Source organism: Pezoporus flaviventris, unplaced genomic scaffold, assembly GCF_033815535.1.
Source record: "Pezoporus flaviventris isolate CSIRO_AGI_PZ_B2104156 unplaced genomic scaffold, CSIRO_AGI_Pfla_v1 ptg000006l, whole genome shotgun sequence".
Classification (NCBI taxonomy): Eukaryota; Metazoa; Chordata; class Aves; order Psittaciformes; family Psittacidae; genus Pezoporus; species Pezoporus flaviventris.
This window is the reverse complement of record NW_026892554.1, coordinates 566,939-587,775: the sequence shown is the minus strand read 5'-3', so window position 1 is coordinate 587,775 and position 20,837 is coordinate 566,939. Positions and strand designations below refer to the sequence as shown.

The following is a 20,837-nucleotide window of genomic DNA, read 5'->3' as shown; positions in this document are numbered from 1 at the left end:
TGCCGTTCCACACTAACTCTGCTGCCATCCGTCTGTCCGGCTCCTCCTGCTTCCATGGAGATGAGAATCTGCATCCTCTCTCCGCTCCAGCCGAATCTAGTGGTCTCTGCGTGCACCTTCATCCCAAGGCCCAGACCCTCCTCCTCCTCGCAGGGTGCTGCTCGCAGACCCTCAGACAGAGGTGCTGCTCGCAGACCCTCAGACAGAGGATCTGCGAGCCTCAGTACAGCCTCAGACCTGCTGCCTTCTCCCACCCACCACAGCCCTATCCAGCATCTGGGGGTGCCCAGCACCCCCCCAGCACCCCAACATCCCAAATCCCACTCATCCCTTTTTTGGGGGAGGCCGTTTCCAGTTGTTGTGACACCACCACCCCCCCCCCCCCAGGGTTTCTGAGGCACACGTTATGATTCCCATATTCCTATCACTGTTGATGCCCACCAGGTCGCCCCTGGATGCAGAGTGACTCCCCAAGCATCCTTTAATGGGGAGATCCCCTTCAAAACCAAGGGACCAGGAGTCTCTGGTGGGACCACGAAGGGGATGGTTTGGGGGGGGCCCATCAGACAGCCCCATCCCCATTACCGACAGCCGAGCCGCGCCCCGCAGCTTTGTTCCCCGCACCCGGTACCGAGGGCGGACCCGGCGAGGGGGTGCGGGGTGCGGGAGGGAGGTCACGGTGCTCGGGGAACCGGGAGGGGCGCGGGGGCACGGCGGGGAGATAAAGGGCGGCCGGCGGGGCCGGGCGAGGAGGAGCCGCTGCTCCGCATCCCTCACGTCAGCCGCGGTCCCTCCCGCTTCCTTCCTGCGCACCCAGCGCCGGGCCCGCACCCGCCGCCGCCGCCCCGCGGAGCGCACGGTGAGTCCCGGCCGCGGGACCCCCCAGCTCCAATCGGGGAGGGGGGAGCAACCGGACACCCCCAACCCCCCCCTTCTTTCCCCCGCGCCGGTCCGCGGCCACGGGGAGCCGCCGCCTTCCCGTTCCCTTCCACCTTCTCCCGCGACCGGAGCCGGGCGCGATGGCGGCGGAGGGACGGGAGCGGGAAGCGCGCACAGACGCGCACCCCGGGGGGGTCCCGGTGGCGGTGCCCGCCCCGCACGTGCCCGCCCCCCCGCTCCCCGCCAAGTTTCCCGGTCGCCGCTCACAAAAGTTTTTCCGCGGCCGCGGGGCCGGGGAAGTTGCGGGAGGGCGGCGGAGGGGGGGGGGGGGGCGGGGGGCCCGGCCGCGGGGCCGGTACCGGGAGACGGGGGAGCCCCCCCCCCCCCCCCCGAACCAACCCCTCCCGTTTCCCGGGGTACCGGGCGCGGCGGCGGGAGGCCACGTGGGTATCAAGCGGGGGTGTGGGGTGTGCTAGGGGGATGTCATAGGGGCGCCTGCAGCACCCCGGGGTGCCCCCAATATCCTTGGCCCCTCCTTCTCCCCCTTCAGGGCTGGGACAGAGCAGGGGAGCCCCCCTGGACCTCACCCCAAGTCCGGGGGCAGTTTCGAGGCAGAGGGGACCGGCCGTCCCAGTGTGACCCCCACACACAGAGCAGCGGGTCAGGGGCTGGAAGGAAATGGGTTGGGGGTGGCTCTGGGGGTCCCCACTGCCCTGTCCCCACCGGGCAGGTCCGTTACAGAGGCACCCTGAGAGCTCCCGGGGCCGGAGCCCCACGATGGCCCCAGGGGGGATCTCGCGGAAGGGGGCACAGCCCCGCTGCTGGGCCGGGGGCTGCTTTGTCTGCTGCGGCCCTGCTCGGGAAACTCTTGTTTGTGCAGCTCCTGTAATCAACAGGATGCGGTGGTTAAATTAGTTATAATTAATTAAGAAGTCAATCATTAGTAGTTTCCTTGCACGCTGAGTGGGCAGGCAGGGCTGTGATGGGAGGGGAAGGCGCATCCCAGAGCCTGACCTCCTGCCAGGTCCCAGTCTGGGTCCAGCAGTGGGTGACCTCACAGGATCCCACACTGTGATCCCAAACCTGGCTCGGCGGGGTCTCCTCCAGCTGCTCAGAACCAGCCCGGTGGTGCTGCGTGTTCCGGTGGTGCTGGTCTCAGCAGGGTTGGTGCAGGTAGCCTGGGCTGGCTGCAGGAGTTTAACAAATGGGTCTGAGCTTGGAGACAGCCCCTCACCCTTGGCTTTCCTGGGGGCTCTCCTCTCAGCATCCCCTTGGAGGGCCTGGGGTTCTCCGCTCCAGGCGTGGGCTGCAGGGCTGGGACCAGACCCCTGTGCATCCCCCTTGGTGAGAGCCAACACCAGCAGAGCCCAGTCTGGCTGGGCCGTGCTGTTCTGCTGCAAAGGGCTTCCATGGATGCCCTCTCGAACAGCAATCCCATCCCATCCCATCCCTCTGAACTGATAACTGAGACCACGATAACCTGAGCTCTGCTGCCCACCGGGACACGTCCCCAGCCTGAACCTGGGAGCTGACTGGGGGGATCAGATGTGGGTACCTGCAGCAGAGGGATATGGGGCATCTTCCCTGCATCTGTTCTGTGGCATTGGCAGGGTTGGGTTTGACCTCCAGTACCGTGTTTTCAGTTGGTTTCGTTGGACCTCAATCCGAAGGTTTTTTGCTCATAAACTAGTTCAGGAAACGCAGTGTGAAGAGGGAGGAGCGCGGCCACCATCCTGCTCTGCCGTGCAGCTGGAAGTGTCATATTCCCTCCGAGAGTTTTGGGTCCCCTTGACCCATGAGCGCAGCTCCTGTCCCTGCCAGCAGGACCCCTGCCCGGGTGCGGGCACACCAGCACGAGGGGCAGCACATGAGGCATCCCAGATACCATCCCAGGGCACGCTTGGCGCAGTGTGGCGGGTGAAGGGTGGTGCTGGGATGTGCCAGGAGCCCTCAGGATGTTGTGGTCCCCATGGAGGTCCCTGAGCTTGACCCTGGGGGCAGAGGACTGGGATCTGGTGATGAGGCTTTTCCTTTTGTCCCTGTCCCACTTTTTCCTCCCCAGCCCCGTGCGCAGCTCTCCTCCTTCCTCGCATGTCGCGGTGGTGTTTGTGCTGGCTGAGGGACCTGGCTCATCCTTAGTCTTTCCCTAAAAAACACACTCCTGCCCCCAGGCATGGGGCAGGAATTCAGCCGGGAAAGATGCTCCTGCTGGAGCCGTTTCTGTGTCTGAGAAACTTAGGGGCTCTTCGCTCAGCTCTTCCTGCCCTGGTTTGGATGGAGGAGCGGGATCCCTCCCTGGGTTCCCAACATGTAACACAGGTTTTTTTTCCCCCAAACTTTAAATTAAGGGGGAGAAACAGAGTTTTAAATTTCCCTGGTCTTTGCCCTCAGCTCTGCCCAGCACGAGAGGGACAGGAACGTATTTCTAATGAAAACAACGTGCAGGCATCATGTGCTTTGGCAAGCACGAAGCCTCTGCGGAGCCCTCATCCTGTCACCATGGTCCCACTCCTCTGAGCACCTGAACTGTGTTCTCCACAAAGTATCCCAGGTTTGGGAAAGGAAAGGTGACTGTGAGGGTTGAGGCTTCTTGTTCGTTTAGATCCTGGATCACTGTGAACCTTCTCAAGTGGGAAGAAAAGCCTCATCTCCCACCCTTCCTTCCTTCCTTCCTTCTCCAGGCATGTCTCATTCCACAGCAGAGGATGGGGGAGATGGGCAGTGTTCAGGTTGCTCCTTTGTGCAGGGTAAGGAAAAACTTGTGGAAAGTTCAGGTGAAACTTCTTGAGGCTCATTCCTGGGATGAAAAGGGATTAGAGGGCACTGGAGCACCGGAGGCCGTGCAGGATGCTGACCTGGAGTGAGGGGTGTCCTGCAGCCTGGGGACTGCTGGGAGCCTGGAGCAGCATCGCAGTCCTGCAGATAGTTTAAAGCCCCAATATGTTGGTCTTAGCTTGCAGCTGGCAAAGTCCCTCCCCAAGCTGGGGAGGTGAAAGCGGCACTGGGGCTGTGCTGGTCTGAGAGCAAGGAATGGGGAACTGGGGCTGGCAGATGGTCAGACCCGCTCCTGGGCACAGGGGAGCCTCAGGCTGTGGGATCCGGTGGCACGGACCATGGAGTCCCTGAGCATGCAGGATCTGCTATGTGCTGGTGTGAGGGAGGATGAGGAGGGCGAGGCACCAGGAGGTGCAGGGCAGAGCGCCCTGTGCTGCTCAGCACCCACAGTGCTGGTGGGGAGGGATGTGAGGGGAGTCCGTGAAGTCCAGGTTTACCCCAGAGGTGATGCTCAGGGAGCGAAGGGCAGTGGAGAGCAGCAATGGTGGGATTCCTGCGGGCAGCTGAGCAGTGACCTGTGAAGGAGGGAAACCTGTAACTGTTCCGCACCTTCCAAGGCTATAAATGCCCTGAATCAGTCATAAATCAGGTCTGAGTGTTGCTGAGGAGTTCTGGGATGCAGCCTGGAGGTGCTGATGGACGGGATGCTGCTCTCTAAGTACAGCAAGAGGGATGATGCCATGGGGAATGCGCCAGGTTTTCAGGCAGGGGGTGGCTGGTCACAGCATGAGCAATGGGGAAGGGTCTGAGACCAGCCTGGGGTGGCAGCGGTTGGGGATCACGGTAGTGAGCATCCCTCTGATGCGCTGTGTGAGCTGTGATGGGTGTGAGCAGGCACGTTCTGGTGGGGAACATCTAATAACAGGGATCTGTAGGGCTCTGGGACTCTGTGAGTGAGAAAAACAACCTCGGTGCAACATTTAAATGGCCCTGTGATGAAATGAGAGAACTCGGTTAAAATCAAAACTCCTCTTCTTCCACTTCCCCTGTTCCTCAGCTCGTCCCATCACACCGGGTCGCTTCTCCCCTGCCCCTTCCCAGCTTTTGTGTCACATCCCGCACGCACTGGGTGCTCCCGGGTCCGTTCCCTCCCTCCACTCTCAGCCTGTCCCCACTGCCCCGTGCTGGGGCTGCCGCAGCTCGGCCGCCTGCCCTTGCCACGCTGCTGCCCCACCACGCTGCAGCACCATGGCTCCGCTACCGGCACCCACTGCGGCTCCAGTTTAACGCCCGGCACAGCCTGGACGTGGATTTGGCCATGGTGCAGCACAGGCAGCCCGGCCCTGCTTGTCTGGGACTGGGCAATGCAGAGTGTGGCTGGGGGGACTGGGATCATCCAGCGCGGAGGTGCCTTTGGGAGGAGTTAATGAGCTGCAAGGATGGGTATTCCAGGGAGTGGGCTCCTGTTCCTAACCAGGGTGGGAATCCATGGCGATTGTGAGAGTCTTCCCTCACAGAGGACTTTCTGCTCTCTCGTACTGCCCCCTCAGCCCTCCGAAACGGGGGCATTGTGAAGTGGGAACTTAAATATCAGAATCACAGAACCCCAGCCTGGTTTGGGTTGGAAGGGACCTTAAAGCTCCTCCAGCTCCAACCCCTGCCACGGGCAGGGACCCCTTCCACTGGAGCAGCTTGCTCCAAGCCCCTGTGTCCAACCTGGCCTTGAGCACTGCCAGGGATGGGGCAGCCACAGCTTCTCTGGGCACCCTGTGCCAGCGCCTCACAGGGAAGCAAACACCTCCCTGCTCTGTGCAGGCACTGCTCAATCTGCCCCCCCGGTGCGCCCCTTGCATCGCTCTGGAGCTGTTGCTGTGTCTCCTCCATGGCTGCTTGCGGGAGGCTCCTGTCCTTGCTCACGTCTCTTTCTGCTTTCTCCATCGATGGCTTCAGGGGTCTTTGCCGAGGTTCTTCCTCCTTCAGCACGTGCTGGTGAAGCCCGTCAGGGAAACTGCAGATCTTGTCTGCAGAGTAAGTGATTTATGGGGGTTTGAGTGGTTCGGCTTCATTTGATGGTTCTCAACAGGGGACACACATAAGCAAATTATTTCAACAGCTGAGTATTTGCTGTATTTATAGGACTTCTCGCTGTGAGAGGAGAGAGCACAAAGTACGGCACTTACGTAGGTTGTGATGAACGCAGGGGCTGAGGGGGGTCAAAGCAGGCCCTGGGGCTGTCACAGCAAAGGCAAACACCTGTGGCCAGCCCAGCCCTGGAGATCCGTGTTAAAATGGTGATAGAGAAGAGTAAAAGGGACGAACATTCCCACCCTCCACAGTGCCAGGGTCCTTGTGTCTGGGAGCTGCAGGGTCCTGGGCAGGCCGAGGGGAATGGCTTTAACCTGCCAGAGGGGAGACTGAGCTGAGCTCTCAGGCAGAAGCTCTTCCCTGTGAGGGTGCTGAGGTGCTGGCACAGGGTGCCCAGGGCAGTCACCAGCAGTATGAGGGACATCGGGTGCAGGCAGGCGCCGTGCCCCCGGATCCAGAGGGGTTTTCCATACCAGTTACTGACTTCACTGGCTGGAGCGTTGCCTGTCACCGTGTGGCACCCTTCACCTCGGTCAGGCTCAGCTCGGCGCTGGAGGAGGTTTTGTTCCTTTCATGACAAGTTCAGTGTTTTGAACCAGGCTCTTTCTGTTCCCCCTGCTCCGTGCTGGGCGTTTGGGACCATTCTGGTGCATGAGCAGGGGCTGTGGATGAGGCCGGTGCATTGGTGCTCGGAAGCCTGTTTGGAGCTCTGAGGAGGTGAAGGTGATGTGGGGCGTCAGCCCCATTCCTATGAACCCTAACGTGTGCAGGCAGGGGCCGGAGCCGCCTCGCTGCAGCCGATGGAACTCCCTGGAGCTGCGTGGCCGTTCCCCTCTCCCGCACTGTGTGTGCCCCAGCGGCACCTCCCAGCTGCGTGGGACAGGACCTGAAACCCTGAAGCTCGTGGATCGGAAACCAGGGCGGTGTTTGCAGCTCGGCGCTCGGGGTTGCTCCCAGGGCGATGGTGTGAGGCCTCCCATAGCGTTCACCGGAGGAACTGGGACGTTCCCAGAGGGCCCAGCCTGGTGCCTGGCGCGGTGGGAGCGGATCTGGTGGCTGCCCAAAGGCTTTGCTTCTCCGTCCTTTCCCCGCGGGCTGGTGAACGCTGCACTCGGTGTGTTTGTGACCCAGCGTTTCCCTGGTGTCACCCTGAGCTCTGCAGGGGATGCTCCGTGTCCTGGAGGCAATTCCTTGCGGCACTGAGCTGGGAGCGCTGCGCTCCTCTGCCCCTAGAAGGCTCATCCCTATCGGGGATCTTTCCCCTATACCAGGAGCACACCGCAGTTGGTGATGGTGTGCTCATGGCGATGGATGTCCCGTGGGTGCTGGCTCACTTGGGAACGCATTAAGTGACCCTTCAGCCACAGTGACCGTGTTCCGGGCCCAGCAGAGCTGACTGGGGATGCAGCTCCTGCACTAAAACTGGTCCCAAGGATAGGGGCAGTGATGCTCTTCAAAGTGAGACTGGCATCCTGCAGTGGGGGTCTGCCCTTGGCCCTTGCACCCTGAGGGGCTGCTTCACGTCCCTTTGGGGTGTCACATCTCTCATTCACGACACGTTGGTTGTTTCTCCCCTTTCCCAACCAGGCGGCCGGGTTATGCTGTGAGGGTGCTCGTGCGCCAGCTCCTCTGACCTCCAGCCACGTTTATTGCTCTGCTTTGAGGCAGTTTATGATTAACCGGTGCCAGGGCAGCGGTGATGCTCTGTTGGGCTCCCACATGGGACATCTTTGTTGGTCCCATCAGGCCTCTCCTGGCCGCAGTGTCTGAACCCGCTTCCATGTGCGGAGGGGTTTGGGGTGTGCAGGGTGAAGGGGCAGCCCTGGACCACCCTTGACCACAACTGGGTTGTGCATCCACCGCAACCATCCCTCATCTTTCCACGCAGGCTTTGGGGTTTGACCTAGATCTCTGGCACCGCCTGCTTTCCGCAGCCACCCTTGTGCCCACAGAGGGGTTTTCTCTGGCTCTTTGCTCGTGGCTTTCCCCGGGTGGTGGGTTTTCCTCTGGGAGCCCCGATGGTGGGGATGGTCCTTCCCAGAGCCGCATGTGTGATCCTGGGAGAGGTGCTTTTGGGAGTAGCTCCGCGTCTTTCAGGGAGTTAGCAAAGAGCAGATTTATTCTCCTATGCTGAGAACTAACTCCCCTTTCTTCCTCTTCCCTCTGCCCCCGCTGGAAAGAGAGAGAATGCAGAAAAGAAGAAAGGATTTACATTGTGGTGGTGATTGGCACGGGCGCTGAATGAGAGGTCATTTCATCTGGCTGTTTCTTTTCAAGCGCTCTTTTTTTCATGCACACTGTATTCAGGCTGGGAGCATTCTTTCTTTTCAAAGCTTCTCTGTCTGTCTCTCTCTTCCCCCTCCTTTATTTTTCATCCCTTTTCTTTACTTTTGCTGTCTTTTCATTCTGTTTTTCCCCACCCCCTTGGGGCTCCATTTTTTTCTTTCCTTTTTCCTCTATTCAGTTCCTTTTTTTCTCCTTGCATCGTTTTTGAATAGCTCTTCTATTTTCGGAGAGGAAAGGACTCTGTGCTGCGGAGCTGCTGCAGCGAGGAGGAACTTGAAAGTCTTCCTTCCCCTGTTTATTTCACTTAAAAGCAGAAAACTGTTTTCCAAGGGAGAGCAAGGTTTCAGTGCGGAGCCTTTGAAGTGAGCTGGGACGGCACAGGGCTGCCTGGGGTGGGAATTGTCCCTGCTCCTTAGCACGCCACGGACACTGCTGGTCCCAAACCGCAGATAAACACCCCCTCAAAGCACGGGGACGTCTGTGGGTGCTCGTGCTGTAAGAGTGGGGTCCAGGCAGGAGCAGCCCCTTGACCCCAGCCACTGCTCACCTTTGGACACCGGTTATCACAGACTGCTTTGTGTTGGAAGGGCCCTCAAAGCTCCTCCAGCTCCAACCCCTGCCACGGGCAGGGACCCCTTCCACTGGAGCAGCTTGCTCCAAGCCCCTGTGTCCAACCTGGCCTTGAACACTGCCAGGGATGGGGCAGCCACAGCTTCTCTGGGCACCCTGTGCCAGCGCCTCAGCACCCTCACAGGGAAGAGCTTCTGCCTAAGGTCTCCCTGTCCCTGTGGTCACACTGAAACCAGGTCATGGGGAGCTTCTCATCAACCAGCACCCTCAAGTCCTTCTCCTCAGGCTGCTCTGTCCATTCTCTTCCCAGCCTGTGTCTATGCTGGGGATTGCCCTGACCCAGGGGCAGGCTGTTGCACTTGGTGTGGTTGAACTCGTGAGGTTCACACGGTCCCACCTCTCCAGGTCCCTGTGGGTCCCATCCCTTCCCTCTGGTGTGGTCACACCGCACAGCTCAGCAGGAGAAGGCTGTCCAGAGCTGCTGCTCCCCACACGCAGTTTAGCGCCAGGACAGCTCTCCCAGCAGCTCCAATGTCCTGCTTCTGGAGAGCTGCTTGGGCAGAAGTGCTGATGGATCAGGCTCAGAGCCTTGAAGGAGAGGCGTTGCTGTGCCCCTGAGCAAAGCTCCGGGATCTCCCCTGGGGGCTGATAGGATCCTCCCCGCCAGTGCTGCTTCGGACATTGACATCCTCTCTGGGAGGTTTCTCCACCCATGGCTCCGGTGTTTGCTTTGGCTCGGTCCATCCCTGCACAGCAGTTTCCTGGTGCAGGGAGCGCACGTGTGGCAACGAACCCGCTCAGATGGGTGCCTGCTGAGCTGCCCACCACGACACGGGAGCCCTGGGAAGTGATCCAGGCTTCCCCTGCTCCTTCCAGCCCCCCCCAGGCCCCGGCAGAGCCTGTCCTCCCCGGGCAGCTCATGCTTCCACGGCCAAACCAGTGCAATCAGGTCTCTAATGTTCAGCCAGTGCCCTTTGCCCCATCACTTTTAGCCCGAGGAAGGTTGGAGAGGCCGTGCTGGAGCACAGTGACGTGCCTGGGCATGGGCAGGGGTCCTGTCCGTGCGGGTGGGCTGCGGGGAGCAGGGCGGGCACTTCATGAAGTGGATTGGTTTCTTTTTAAAGTGAGATTCAAATAATTGTAACCCCGAGATAGAGAAGATGTTGGAGGAGATGAAAAGGGAGAGAGAAAGAAAGGAAGCCAAGGATGGGGGTTTGGGATAGAGAGGGAGATTAGGAGATAGATGAAAGAGAAAGGAGGAAGATAAGAGGGAGAGAGGGGACAGATCTCCAGCGCGAGATGGGCGTTGCCAGGGAAACGGGAAGAATGAGGGAGCGACGGAGGGATGCAGGCTGCTGGGGGCAGGGAGGGATGGAGGCTGCACTTGGTGGAGGAGGAGAGCGATTCCCACGGGCTGGGGAGCGGGATGTCCCGTGTCGGTGGGTGCTGCCTCTGGGAGCGCTCGGGAGGGCAGCTCTGCCGTGAGCAGCACCGGCTGCTCCTCGCAGGCTGACGGCTCACCTGGGGCTCCCCGGGATGGAACCTCCCCAGCCCTTGGAAGTGATGACACGTGCACCCGCTCCCAGTTGAGCACAGGGATCTTCTGGAGGGCTGGTGAAGCGGGAGCCCTTCCCTGCACTCAGCCTTGGTACTGGTGTTCCCCTTCCAGATGTAGCTGCTGCGTGGCAAAGATAGTGAAAGGCAGTGGTGAGGCCGAGGGGGCAGAGCAGCGACCTGCTCACAGGGAGGATGGCACCGAGGTGCTGCGTGTGCTGGGACCGCAGTGCCAGAGCTCAGCTGTGGACACCTGAGTCAGTGCCAGCCCAGGTGCTGCATGTGCCAGCACCGGGCTGGTACTCAGTGGGCAAGGACAGCCGAGCATCCCGTACCAGAACACTGAGCAAAGCGGTGCCCAATTCCCATGTGTGGAGCAAGGGTTTCCCCATGGAAATGAGGTGTCAGGACAGGGCAAATCCTGGCATCATTGAAACAAACAGTGGAGACTGAGCTGAGCTCTTAGGCAGAAGCTCTTCCCTGTGTGGGTGCTGAGGCGCTGGCACAGGGTGCCCAGAGAAGCTGTGGCTGCCCCATCCCTGGCAGTGCTCAAGGCCAGGTTGGACACAGGGGCTTGGAGCATGCTGCTCCAGTGGAAGGGGTCCCTGCCAGTGGCAGGGGTTGGAGCTGCAGGAGCTTTGAGTTCCCTTCCAACCCAAACCACTCTGGGGTTCTGTCTCATGCAGCAAATTAGGTTGTGTCAAAGCCCCCAGCTCATTCACGTGGTACACATGGAATGATGCACATCCTCCCTTGTCAGCGTAGCCAAAGCTGAAGGGAGCAGTTCTGCTTTCTGATCAGCTCACAAGTAGGTTTCCTCTTTGTTCTAGAGGAGCCATTAACAAGAGTTTCCCTTCAGAAATGGAGGTGGTCTCTAACGTGGAGACGTGGACTGGGTGGATTTAAGAATAGTTTGGATTTCTCTCACAACACGGAGCTCGTTGGGCAGCAGCCCCCGGCCCCACGCATCAGTTCCCATTTCTCAGACCTCTGGCTCCTCGCTGCAGCCCGGCTCACCCGTGGTGGAGGTCACTGCGGTGGTGCTGGCTCTGCCATGGGCTGGGGCAGGGCAAACAGCCTGGGTCAGTTTTAGGGACCATTTTAGTTGTGATTTTCAAGAAAAGCCTGTTTTTCTGTTTAAAATTTTGGTGGGTGCTTTGAGGAGCTTCATGTGCAAACAGCAAAGAAAACGGAGATGAAAGACTGATGTTTCCTTTATTAAATTTAAATGAAAGCTGCTTTTAAGAAAGGAAGAAACATAAAATCAGAGCTATCTCCCAAGTATTACACATATGCTGATCGCCCATTTTCAGATAGAAATGGCTGGAAAGCTTTAATGCCTCCTACCCCTACAAGGCCACCCAACAGGCTCAACTGCAGCCGATCGTCTTCAGCCCCATTTATGCTCAGGTTTGACCTGGGTGCTCCACAGGCTTTGTCTGTGCCCTGCACCGAGAGCTGCGGGCAGCTTGCGGCAGGGTGGTCCCACAATGGGGGTCCTGCAAAGGGGTCCCGCAGTGAGGGTCCCGTAGCCCCAGGACTCACCACTGCACTAGTTCAAAGCCAAGGAGTATGGGGGTGCTATGTGCCCCCATGGGACAGCCCGATGGTGCTGCTCTGGTCACAGCACCGGTTTTCTTTCTGTGGGGACAAATCCCTGAGGTCCTCCCGCGGTGCTGTTGGTTTCTCCTACAGCCCATGATGCTGAGGACGGGCGCGGGGTGAGGTTGAGAGAAGCCACTGCCGGTACCAGTGGGGCCCTGGCACCCGCTCGTGCCTGCACGTACCTCAGAGGGAGCACGGAGCACAGCGGCAGCGAGGAGGCTCCTGCAGCCCCGGCTGAGGGGTCACTGCTCCTCAGGAAGGTAGAGCACAAACCCTCGGGGGCCCTTGGTGTCCTTTCCTGCGGGGAGGGCTGGGGGACGGGTGGTGGAGGCACTGCTCACCTGGTGTAGAGAGCAGCGAAGGAAATGGAGCCTGGTGGAAAACAAGCCCTGGGCAGGAAAACAAGGGTCTGCAGGAGTTGAAGCCTCAGCCTTAGAGGGGATATCAGCCAGGATGGCGCCCTGCGAGAGCAGGGGGGCCTGCTCTGGTCTCCCCTGTCAGATCTTGGTCTTTGCAGCAAACCCCTTGTGCATGCACCAGGGTTTTCCTGTCCCAGATGTGCTGTGTTTAGGCTGCTCCAGTCAGGATTATTGCCGTGAGTCCCATTCCCAGCACCGGTGGCTGCTGTGGCTCAGCTCGGGGCGGCGTGGGTGCGAGGTGGGGGTGCAGAGGGAGTGAAACCAGCGCAGGGAAAAGCGTCCCGGGATGGGTGGCTCGGTCTGATGCAGCCCCGGAAAATACGGAAGCGGGCAGGAAACGCACTGAGGGGCAAGAGGGCTGCGGCCGGAGGGACCTGTCTGGTGTGAGAGGCTCCAGGTGAGAGGGGTTTGGGTGAGGTGAGAGGTAAGTAGCAGTAAAGCCCCCTGAGGAGGTGAGAGCCATGTAAATGAGCTTGTGAAGGTTGGGAGGGGCTGGTGAGGAGCTGATGATGGCTCCAAGGCGGCGGCCGGGCCGGGGCAGGGCGGGATGCTCAGGGTGTGCCGGGGCAGAGTGGGGAGTGGAGGAGAGATTGCAGCAGGACTGAAACGTCCCGGGTGGGAGGAGGAACGCGAGAGAGAGAGAACCCATTTCACAACCCCCGAGGAGCAGGGACGGGAGCCGCTGCCGCGGCCCCGCTGCGATGTTCCCGCCGGCTCTGAGCATCGGAGACACGGACAAGGGCACCGGGAGCTCGGCGCACGCCGCTTCCCGAGCGGATGGACCAGGAGCGCCTGTGGAGCTCCACGCGCAGGAGAGGTGCGGGCGAGTGAGTGTCTCCACCAGCAAAGGAGCCCCTAAGCCTGAGCTGAGGGTTTGGTTTGAGCCCAGAGGAGGGTCCGGGTCCAGGTCCAGCGGTGGTCCGTGGGCAGGGATGGGCGAGCTTGATGAGTGAAAACCTGCCGGGTCAGGCTGGGAGGACCCAGTGCCGGAGCCAGGGACGGGAAGGAGTTGCTCTTGTGGCAGCTCTTCCTCAAAATGGGATCTCAGCGTTGCACATAGCGAGACAGAGACAGACTTTGCCCAGGGAGCGGGCGGGGAAGGGGGGTGAGGGGGGGCCGAAGGCATCAGGACCTCACCGGAGCTGCACCGCTGTCGGCAGGGACCGGGGTGCTCGCGGAATGGATTTTGAGAAACCGTGGCAGCAGCAGGGTTATTTTTGCACTGGATTCTTGCCCCCGGAAGGACTGTGAATTGGTGACAAATGGGCTGCTGATGCTGGTCGTTACTGGTGCCTTTTGTTGTCGCGAAGGAGATGATGTGTTGATTGGGACGTTATCAAGGCAATGCAGCCCTCATGGGGCTGCTTTTCCACACAGGATGGAGTACACTTGTTACAGCATCCTGGAGACCCGGCCTGGTGCTCTGGCACTGCAGCAATGCTGGGACTGTTGTGCCAAGATGGGCTGACAGAATCCTGAATGAGAGGCCAAGGGGAATGGCTTTAACCTGCCCGAGGGGAGACTGAGATGAGCTCTTGGGCAGAAGCTCTTCCCTGTGAGGGTGCTGAGGCGCTGGCACAGGGTGCCCAGAGAAGCTGTGGCTGCCCCATCCCTGGCAGTGCTCAAGGCCAGGTTGGACACAGGGGCTTGGAGCAAGCTGCTCCAGTGGAAGGGGTCCCTGCCCATGGCAGGGGTTGGAGCTGGAGGGGCTTTGAGTTCCCTTCCAACCAGTCTGATTCTCTGATTCCCACCCATCCCTGCGGCAGGGACAGCAGAGACCCCAGTGCCCTGCGGTGCTGGTGTGACTCCTAGGGGAGGCTGAAATCTGTGACCCAGCCTCCATTGCAGTGTGTTGGGAAACGGCGTTTCCAGCCAGCTGTACAGGACCTGGGGAGGCAGAACAGGGAAGCGAGAGCGGGAAGTGAAACAGGAGCATCATCCTGGTGCCACTTCCCCTGTGGTGCCTGTGCAGCGGCTCCTCAAGCCCTTGGGCCCCGCACTCACAGGAACTGTGCAGCGGATGGTGCAACACCTTTGGCTCAGCCCTAAGCAGGAATCCGGCACTTGCTTCCTTCTGCTTCAGATGCAGTTCTGTTAGTGCCAGGAGTTATTGGTGGCCTTGGCAGTGCTGGGGTGATGGTTGGACTTTATGGTCTTAAAGATCTTTTCTAATGTGGTTGGTTCGATGATTCTTAAAGCATACCAGTGCTGTTCTTGGAGCATATGTATGTGATTCCATCAGCTTCCACATTCACCTCATGGTGCTCGGGGCAGAGACCTGGAGCTGTGCTGGGGAGTCCCCTTGGCACTGCTGTAGATGGAGGAGAGCAGTCGGGTCCCATCCTGGTTGCTGCCAGCTGGCTGCAGTGCTGGCTGGATCCTGTGCTGCCCGGATCCTGTGCTGCCCTTGGTTGTCCTTGCATGGCACTTGGTAGCACCTGCCATGGCAGGATCAATCGGAGCGCTCTGTTCCAGCCGGGATCAGCATGTTTATTGTTCTAAGTGGTTGTTGGGACAAGAGATCTGGGCTGAGACATTGTGTGCGTGGAACCAGAAACTGCCCAAACCAAGAAGGAGAACGAAGCCCAAGGCCAAATGAGGAGGCTCTCCCAGCTTCCCAGCTGGGCTCTGCTCACCCAGGCAGAGAGAGGGACCTGCTGCCCTGCCTGTGCTGGGAGTCCTGGAGCAGGCTCCATGAGTTCAGCTTCCTCAGCTCCAGCAGCAGATCCCAAGGCAGCAGCACTGCTCACACCATGGTCCCTGGAAGCAGCTCGGCTCCGGCCACCCAGCACCCATCACCTCCTCCATTTGGGACCCAGCTCAGGGTGTGGGGCGGGGTGGGTGCACGGAGGTGATGAATGGGCACGGTGCAAGATAGGAAGCTGGAGCAGGGAAGCAGGAACCTCTCCATCCCCTGCAGCCTGGCTGGGATGTTCGAGCAGTGGTGCGCTGTGGGGGGCACCAGGAGGAGGAGGAGGGAGACAAGGGCCCTTCACCCTGCTGCGGGTGATAGCGTTGGTGAGCCCAGGCAGCCGGGGGCCTCCTGGGAAAAGGGATCCTGGTGCTGGCAGCCACCTCCTCAGCCACTTCCTCCTCTTCCTCCCACCACCGCCCTCCTCCACTTCTTGCTTTGTTTCACTGCCTCCGCACTTCCCCTCCCCCTTTTCCTCCCCATCCTCTTCCTCCCCCCCCATCCTCCTCCTCTCGGCGCACGGTTTCTCCCTGTCTCTGCACGGGGGCTGGAGGGGGGATGCACAGCCCAGGCTCACCGGGGCCCGGCGGAAGCAGGCAGCTGCCTGCGCCCTGCCTGCGGTGCTGTGCCTGCAGCCCCTCGTCCCGCAGCCCGTAACCAGCCTGGCTGTGGGACGCGGTGGTGACCTGCTGAGGGGTCCTGCTCTCCTCAGCCCGGCCCCGCCTCGCACCATGCGGGTGCTCCGGGCTGGCGGCGCAGTCGGGTTTAGGGTTGATTCCCGCTTTACCTCCCCCGTAGGACTCCTCTTTGTTGTAGCTGCAGAAATAATTACATTTAGGGGAACATTCCCGGCCGCGGGAGGAAGCAGCAGCCTCCCCGCTTCCATCTGCTGGCGGCCCTCCCAGTGCTTGCCTCCACCCCATCCATGGGGCTCTGCATCCCTCGGGACCCACTGCAGGGGGTCAGGCCCACGGGCACGAGGGAGCCGAGCACGAGCACGTTCTCGCAGTGTTGGTTAAACCTCACAGAACACAACCGAAGGGAGTTTGTGCTCTTCCCGGTCCCCACTGCCAGACCTGCCTGTGCCTTCACACCCTCCTGCTCCTCCGCTCACTCTGCTCTGCTTTGTCCGGTGGTCTCTGCTCCCAGATTCCCAGGCTGAATCAGCAGGGAACCTGCAGCCACCGGCTGTGGATGGTGGAACAGCATGCCCGAGGTGCCTGCATCAGTGCCTGCCCTGCTCCCCTTTGCCCTGCAGCTCTGCCATGCTTTGCTATCCCAGATTCCCGGATAGTTTATAGTGGGAATTCCTTGGATTGCTGGCTGGCTGTGGGCTGGTGCTGGTGGGAGGCAGTGAGACACCAGCAGCTCTTCTGTGTCTGCAGGGCTGAGGCTGTTACAGGGTTTGAACTGACCACGCAGCCCTCTCCTGACCAGTTTGGGCTTTGGTTCCTTGAGCTCCCTGTGCCCTTGGCTGTTGCTCCCTGCTCCTGCAAGGACCATGGGGCAGAACAGCACATGTGGCTTTTTGCTGTCCGCGCACTGCATGAATGCCTGGGCCCAGGGTGCTGCTGGGGAGCTCTGGGGCATGTGAGGAGTCCGATCCCAGCCTCAGGGTTCAGCAGCCTGGCCAGCAGTGGCTATGGGGCCGAGCTGCCCCTCCACAGCCTGGCTCCCCGCTCCCTGCGCAGCTGAGGCCTCCGGGGCCGTGCTGGGGTTCATGGTGCCAGGTACCCATGCTGGCAACACCCGTGTCGGTCTGGGGTTTGTGGTCGGTGGTGAGGAGAGGGGTGACGGGTAGAATGGAGCAGCGTCCCCCACTGACCCCCATGTCTGTCCCTCCCAGCCATGACAGCGTAGGCAGGCGGCGAGACATGGATCGCTTCACAGAGTGCGGGACGCAGACGGACGCGGTGGTGGTGCTGTCCCTGGCACAGGCTGCGGTCCTGGGCTTGGTGTCGGAAAACGAGCTGCTCGGTGCCACCGTCAGCCCCGCTGGCTTCTTCCCGGCGCTGGGCGAGGAGTTGCTGGATGCGGTGGAGCCGGAGGGCGAGGGCCCGGTGGCCGGGGATGGGCAGGAGGAGGACGCCCTGGAGGCAGGGTCACCCCTGGAGAAGCAAGCGCGGCGGAGGAAGCGGCCCCCGGTGAGGCTGGTGCCCAAGGTCAAGAGCGAGCAGGCAGAGGACGAGGCCCCGCGTGAGGAGCCGGTGCCCGCATCGGAGGAGGAGGAGGGTGAGCGGCATCGCGGGCGTCGGGCCCCGCCGCAGGACCCCGGCCCGGAGCGAGCGGTGCAGAGCAGCGCCGTGAAGATGATCGACCTGGGTGCCCTCGGCAGGAAGCCGCGGCGCCTGCGGCACCTCCGCCGGCACGGGCACCTCGAGCTGCAGGGCTCCAAGCGCCGCCTCGGTGGGGCTGGTGGAGCGGACGGCCCCGCGGGGGCCCTGAGGACCGAGTGCACGCTGGAGGCGGGTGCCACGTCCCCCGGCGAGGCCGAGGCCCCCGCGTCCCCCGAGCCTGTGAAGAGCGAGCCCGGCTGCGGGTGGCAGGAGCCGGGCGAGCTGGAGCCGGTCGGAGCCACCAGCGAGCGCAACAAGAAGGCGCAGCTGGACCGGCTGGACATCAACGTGCAGATCGACGACTCCTACCTGGTGGAGGCGGGCGACCGGCAGAAGCGCTGGCAGTGCCGCATGTGCGAGAAGTCCTACACCTCCAAGTACAACCTGGTGACGCACATCCTGGGCCACAACGGCATCAAGCCGCACTCCTGCCCGCACTGCAGCAAGCTGTTCAAGCAGCCCAGCCACCTGCAGACCCACCTCCTGACCCACCAGGGCACGCGGCCCCACAAGTGCGGGGTGTGCAGCAAGGCCTTCACCCAGACCAGCCACCTCAAGCGGCACATGCTGCTGCACAGCGACATCAAGCCCTACAGCTGCCGCTTCTGCGGCCGCGGCTTCGCCTACCCCAGCGAGCTGAAGGCGCACGAGGTGAAGCACGAGAGCGGGCGCTGCCACGTCTGCGTGGAGTGCGGGCTGGACTTCTCCACGCTCACCCAGCTGAAGCGGCACCTCTCCACGCACCAGGGCCCCACGCTCTACCAGTGCCTGGAGTGCAGCAAGTCCTTCCACTACCGCAGCCAGCTGCAGAACCACATGCTGAAGCACCAGAACGTCCGGCCCTTCGTCTGCACCGAGTGCGGGATGGAGTTCAGCCAGATCCACCACCTCAAGCAGCACTCCCTCACGCACAAGGTAGGGGATGGAGCACCCGGGGGTGCTGCCCGGGATATGCATGGAGAAGATGTGCACCTCTGGATGTGGGTGCCGGGGTGAGGGAGGTGTCCATGCACCCGGAGCCCTGGGAGACGGGTGCTGCGGGTGGCAGAGGCACCCTTGTTCATTCTCTCGGGGCCACTGATTAGCAGCGAATGGGCTTCACTATGGGTAAGGATGGGCTCTGGCACCTGCAGTCCCCATCTCCTTCCCTGCTCTTGCTCCGCAGCACTGACTCAATACTGGCTGCAAACACATTTCCAGGCTGGGTGAGCCTGTCTGGGGCTGAGGCAGGAGGCAGGGTCCTGCCCCAGGGAATTGGCCATGGGGCAGCACAGGGGTGGCCCTGAGCTCAGTGGTGCCCTCTGCGCCTGCAGAAGGGGAGGAGAGGGCAGCAGGAGATGGTCTGGGGAAGCTGCGGATGAGGTGATGAGGGTAAATCCGCCCCCAGCTCCTGGGCTCCAGCCCACCGACAGTCACAGAATCACAGGATGACCGACTGGGTTGGCTTGAGCACTCATCCAGTCCCACCTGCTGCCACAGGCAGACACAGCAGTCCCCAGAGCTCAGCTTAGTGTGAGGAGGCCGCCCTCGGGGAGCGCAGTCCGTGCTCTGCGCCGTGCCCAGCTCCAGTGGGGTCTGTGCAGTGACCCCGTGGCTGCTGCTGCCTGCCCGGGGCCAGGCTCTGCCCACGGCTCTCACACCCTTTGCAGGGCGTGAAGGAGTTCAAGTGTGAGGTGTGCGGGCGCGAGTTCACCCTCCAGGCCAACATGAAGCGGCACATGCTGATTCACACCAGCGTCCGCCCCTACCAGTGTCACATCTGCTTCAAGACCTTCGTGCAGAAGCAGACGCTCAAGACCCACATGATTGTGCACTCACCAGTGAAGCCATTCAAATGCAAGGTACGGGGGACCCGGGAGGCTCAGCAGACCCGGGGACGGGGGGGTAGTGCCGTACCTGGTGCTGTGTGCTGCGGAGAAACCCGGCCAGGCTGGGCTGAGTCCTCGGCCTCAGGAAAGCAGCTTTGTGATGCCTCCCTCTGTTCGCCCGGGCGAACAGCTCATCCGTCTGCTCCGAGCTGAGCGGTGGGCACCAGCGATGGAGGAGGACAACCGCTGCCCCTCTGATGAGCACTAGGGGTGCTGGAGTTCCCAGCAGCACCAGCAGAGCCCCGCCACCGCAGCGGGGAGGAGGGAGCAGCCCCGTCACTCAGTGGGTGCCGCAGGGTCAGGTCGCGGTGGGTCCCGGTGCCGTGGGGAGCTCTCGGTGACGGCAGCGCTGCCCGCAGGTCTGTGGGAAGTCCTTCAACCGCATGTACAACCTGCTGGGACACATGCACCTGCACGCGGGGAGCAAGCCCTTCAAGTGCCCCTACTGCTCCAGCAAGTTCAACCTGAAGGGCAACCTCAGCCGGCACATGAAGGTCAAGCACGGCGTGATGGACATCAGCCTGGACAGCCAAGGTGGGTGCAGGCTGTGGCCGGTGCTGTGGTTCCCCCTGCTGCGGCTGCTCCCGGCTCTCGGCTGCTTGCTGGGGAGTTGGGTTGCGCTGCGGCAGCTCTGATGAGCAGAGTTTGGCAGCCTCATGTCCGTCACCCAAAGGCTGCCCTCGTGCTGCCAGCACCGCGTGGTGACATCACTGTGTCCCCAGCCACCACCGTCCTCCGTAGAAAGGTAGTGAATGGGATTGGGAGTAAGATTAATATTAATAATTCATTGAACAATAAGTTAATAAATAGCTCCTCAAGGAGCTGCTGAGGTTTCAGCATCTCCTGACAGGACAGTGCCCTCTCGTGACGCTGTCCTGGTGGTTTCGGTCGGGGGTTTTGCAGGGTGGGAGGGTAAATCCTGCTGCTCCTGCCCCGGCTGCCCCCTCGGTACCTGCCCAAGGACACCGAGCGGGGACAGGAGATGCTGCGGCCTCAGGAGCGCCAGGACAGCTCCTGTGGCAGTATCCATGCAGCGGAGCCACCCCTGCGTCACGCGGGCAGAGCTGGAGACCCTTGGTTTCCCAGCAGCTTGATGCCTGCCTCGAGCGTGCCCTGGGGGGACCCGGCAGGATCCCCCGTTCCTGCCCTTTTTCTTCCTCCTCACCACGGACAACTCAGCCAGTGCGGGGGTGCAAGGGCAGGGGCTGCACTGGGAGGATGCCTCCCTGTCCCTGTGGTGGGATGGGTGCATGTGGCACAGTGAGCACACCGATGCCAGCTCTCCGCTCCGGCATGCTCTGCCATCACCCCACCCCTGCTGGGTGCATGCCTGGGGATCCTCTGAGCCGAGATCCCCCCACCAGTGCCCTGGTTGAGCAGAGCTGTGACTCCTGGGGAGCTTTGGGCTCTAACCCGTGTCCCTCATCGGTGTCCCTGTGCTGAATCCTAGATCCCATGATGGAACTGGCCGGGGCCGACCACGCCGAGCTGGACGGGCAGCAGGAGATGGACGACTTCGAGGAGGAGAACTCTTATGGCTATGGGGGGGTGGGCAACCCTCCGGACGAGCACGCCCTGACGGAGCAGGCCATGAAGGAGATGGCGTACTACAACATGTTGTAGCGCAGGAGCAGGCTGCCGGGGGCTGCGTGGACGTTGTGTGGTAAGCGGAGGTGAAGCACCCGGCCAGGCCCGCACCACCGCCCCTGGAGACAGGGGCTCCAGCTGGGATTGGTGAGGGATTAAACTGGGATGTCCAAAGCCTTTG

The 20,837-nt window shown here is 61.4% G+C and overlaps 2 protein-coding genes across 4 annotated transcripts in view; both read left to right on the top strand.

Annotated features, from left to right (window-relative positions):
* The window catches only part of TTLL13 (tubulin tyrosine ligase like 13), a 144,862-nt gene that overhangs the window by 91,092 nt on the left and 32,933 nt on the right, over positions 1–20,837 (top strand). The gene's annotated exons all lie outside the window — the stretch shown is intronic.
* ZNF710 (zinc finger protein 710) lies at positions 758–20,831 on the top strand. Of its 2 annotated transcripts, none has more exons than XM_061446464.1 (5): positions 758–859; positions 16,712–18,116; positions 18,851–19,042; positions 19,429–19,603; positions 20,520–20,831. In XM_061446464.1, the coding sequence occupies exons 2-5, from the start codon at positions 16,740–16,742 to the stop codon at positions 20,690–20,692; spliced, it is 1,917 nt and encodes a 638-aa protein (XP_061302448.1). In that variant the 5' UTR covers positions 758–859; positions 16,712–16,739; the 3' UTR covers positions 20,693–20,831. The 2 variants fall into 2 exon arrangements, with proteins under 2 accessions (XP_061302448.1, XP_061302447.1); XM_061446463.1 differs by lacking the exon at positions 758–859 and adding an exon at positions 12,743–13,000.

Coding starts and splice junctions, on each gene's coding strand:
- ZNF710 (XM_061446463.1), top strand. CDS start 12,951: ATGGACCAGGAGCGCCTGTGGAGCTCCACGCGCAGGAGAGGTGCGGGC. Junction 18,117..18,850: donor AGCACTCCCTCACGCACAAG/GTAGGGGATGGA, acceptor CACCCTTTGCAG/GGCGTGAAGGAGTTCAAGTG. Junction 19,043..19,428: donor TGAAGCCATTCAAATGCAAG/GTACGGGGGACC, acceptor CGCTGCCCGCAG/GTCTGTGGGAAGTCCTTCAA.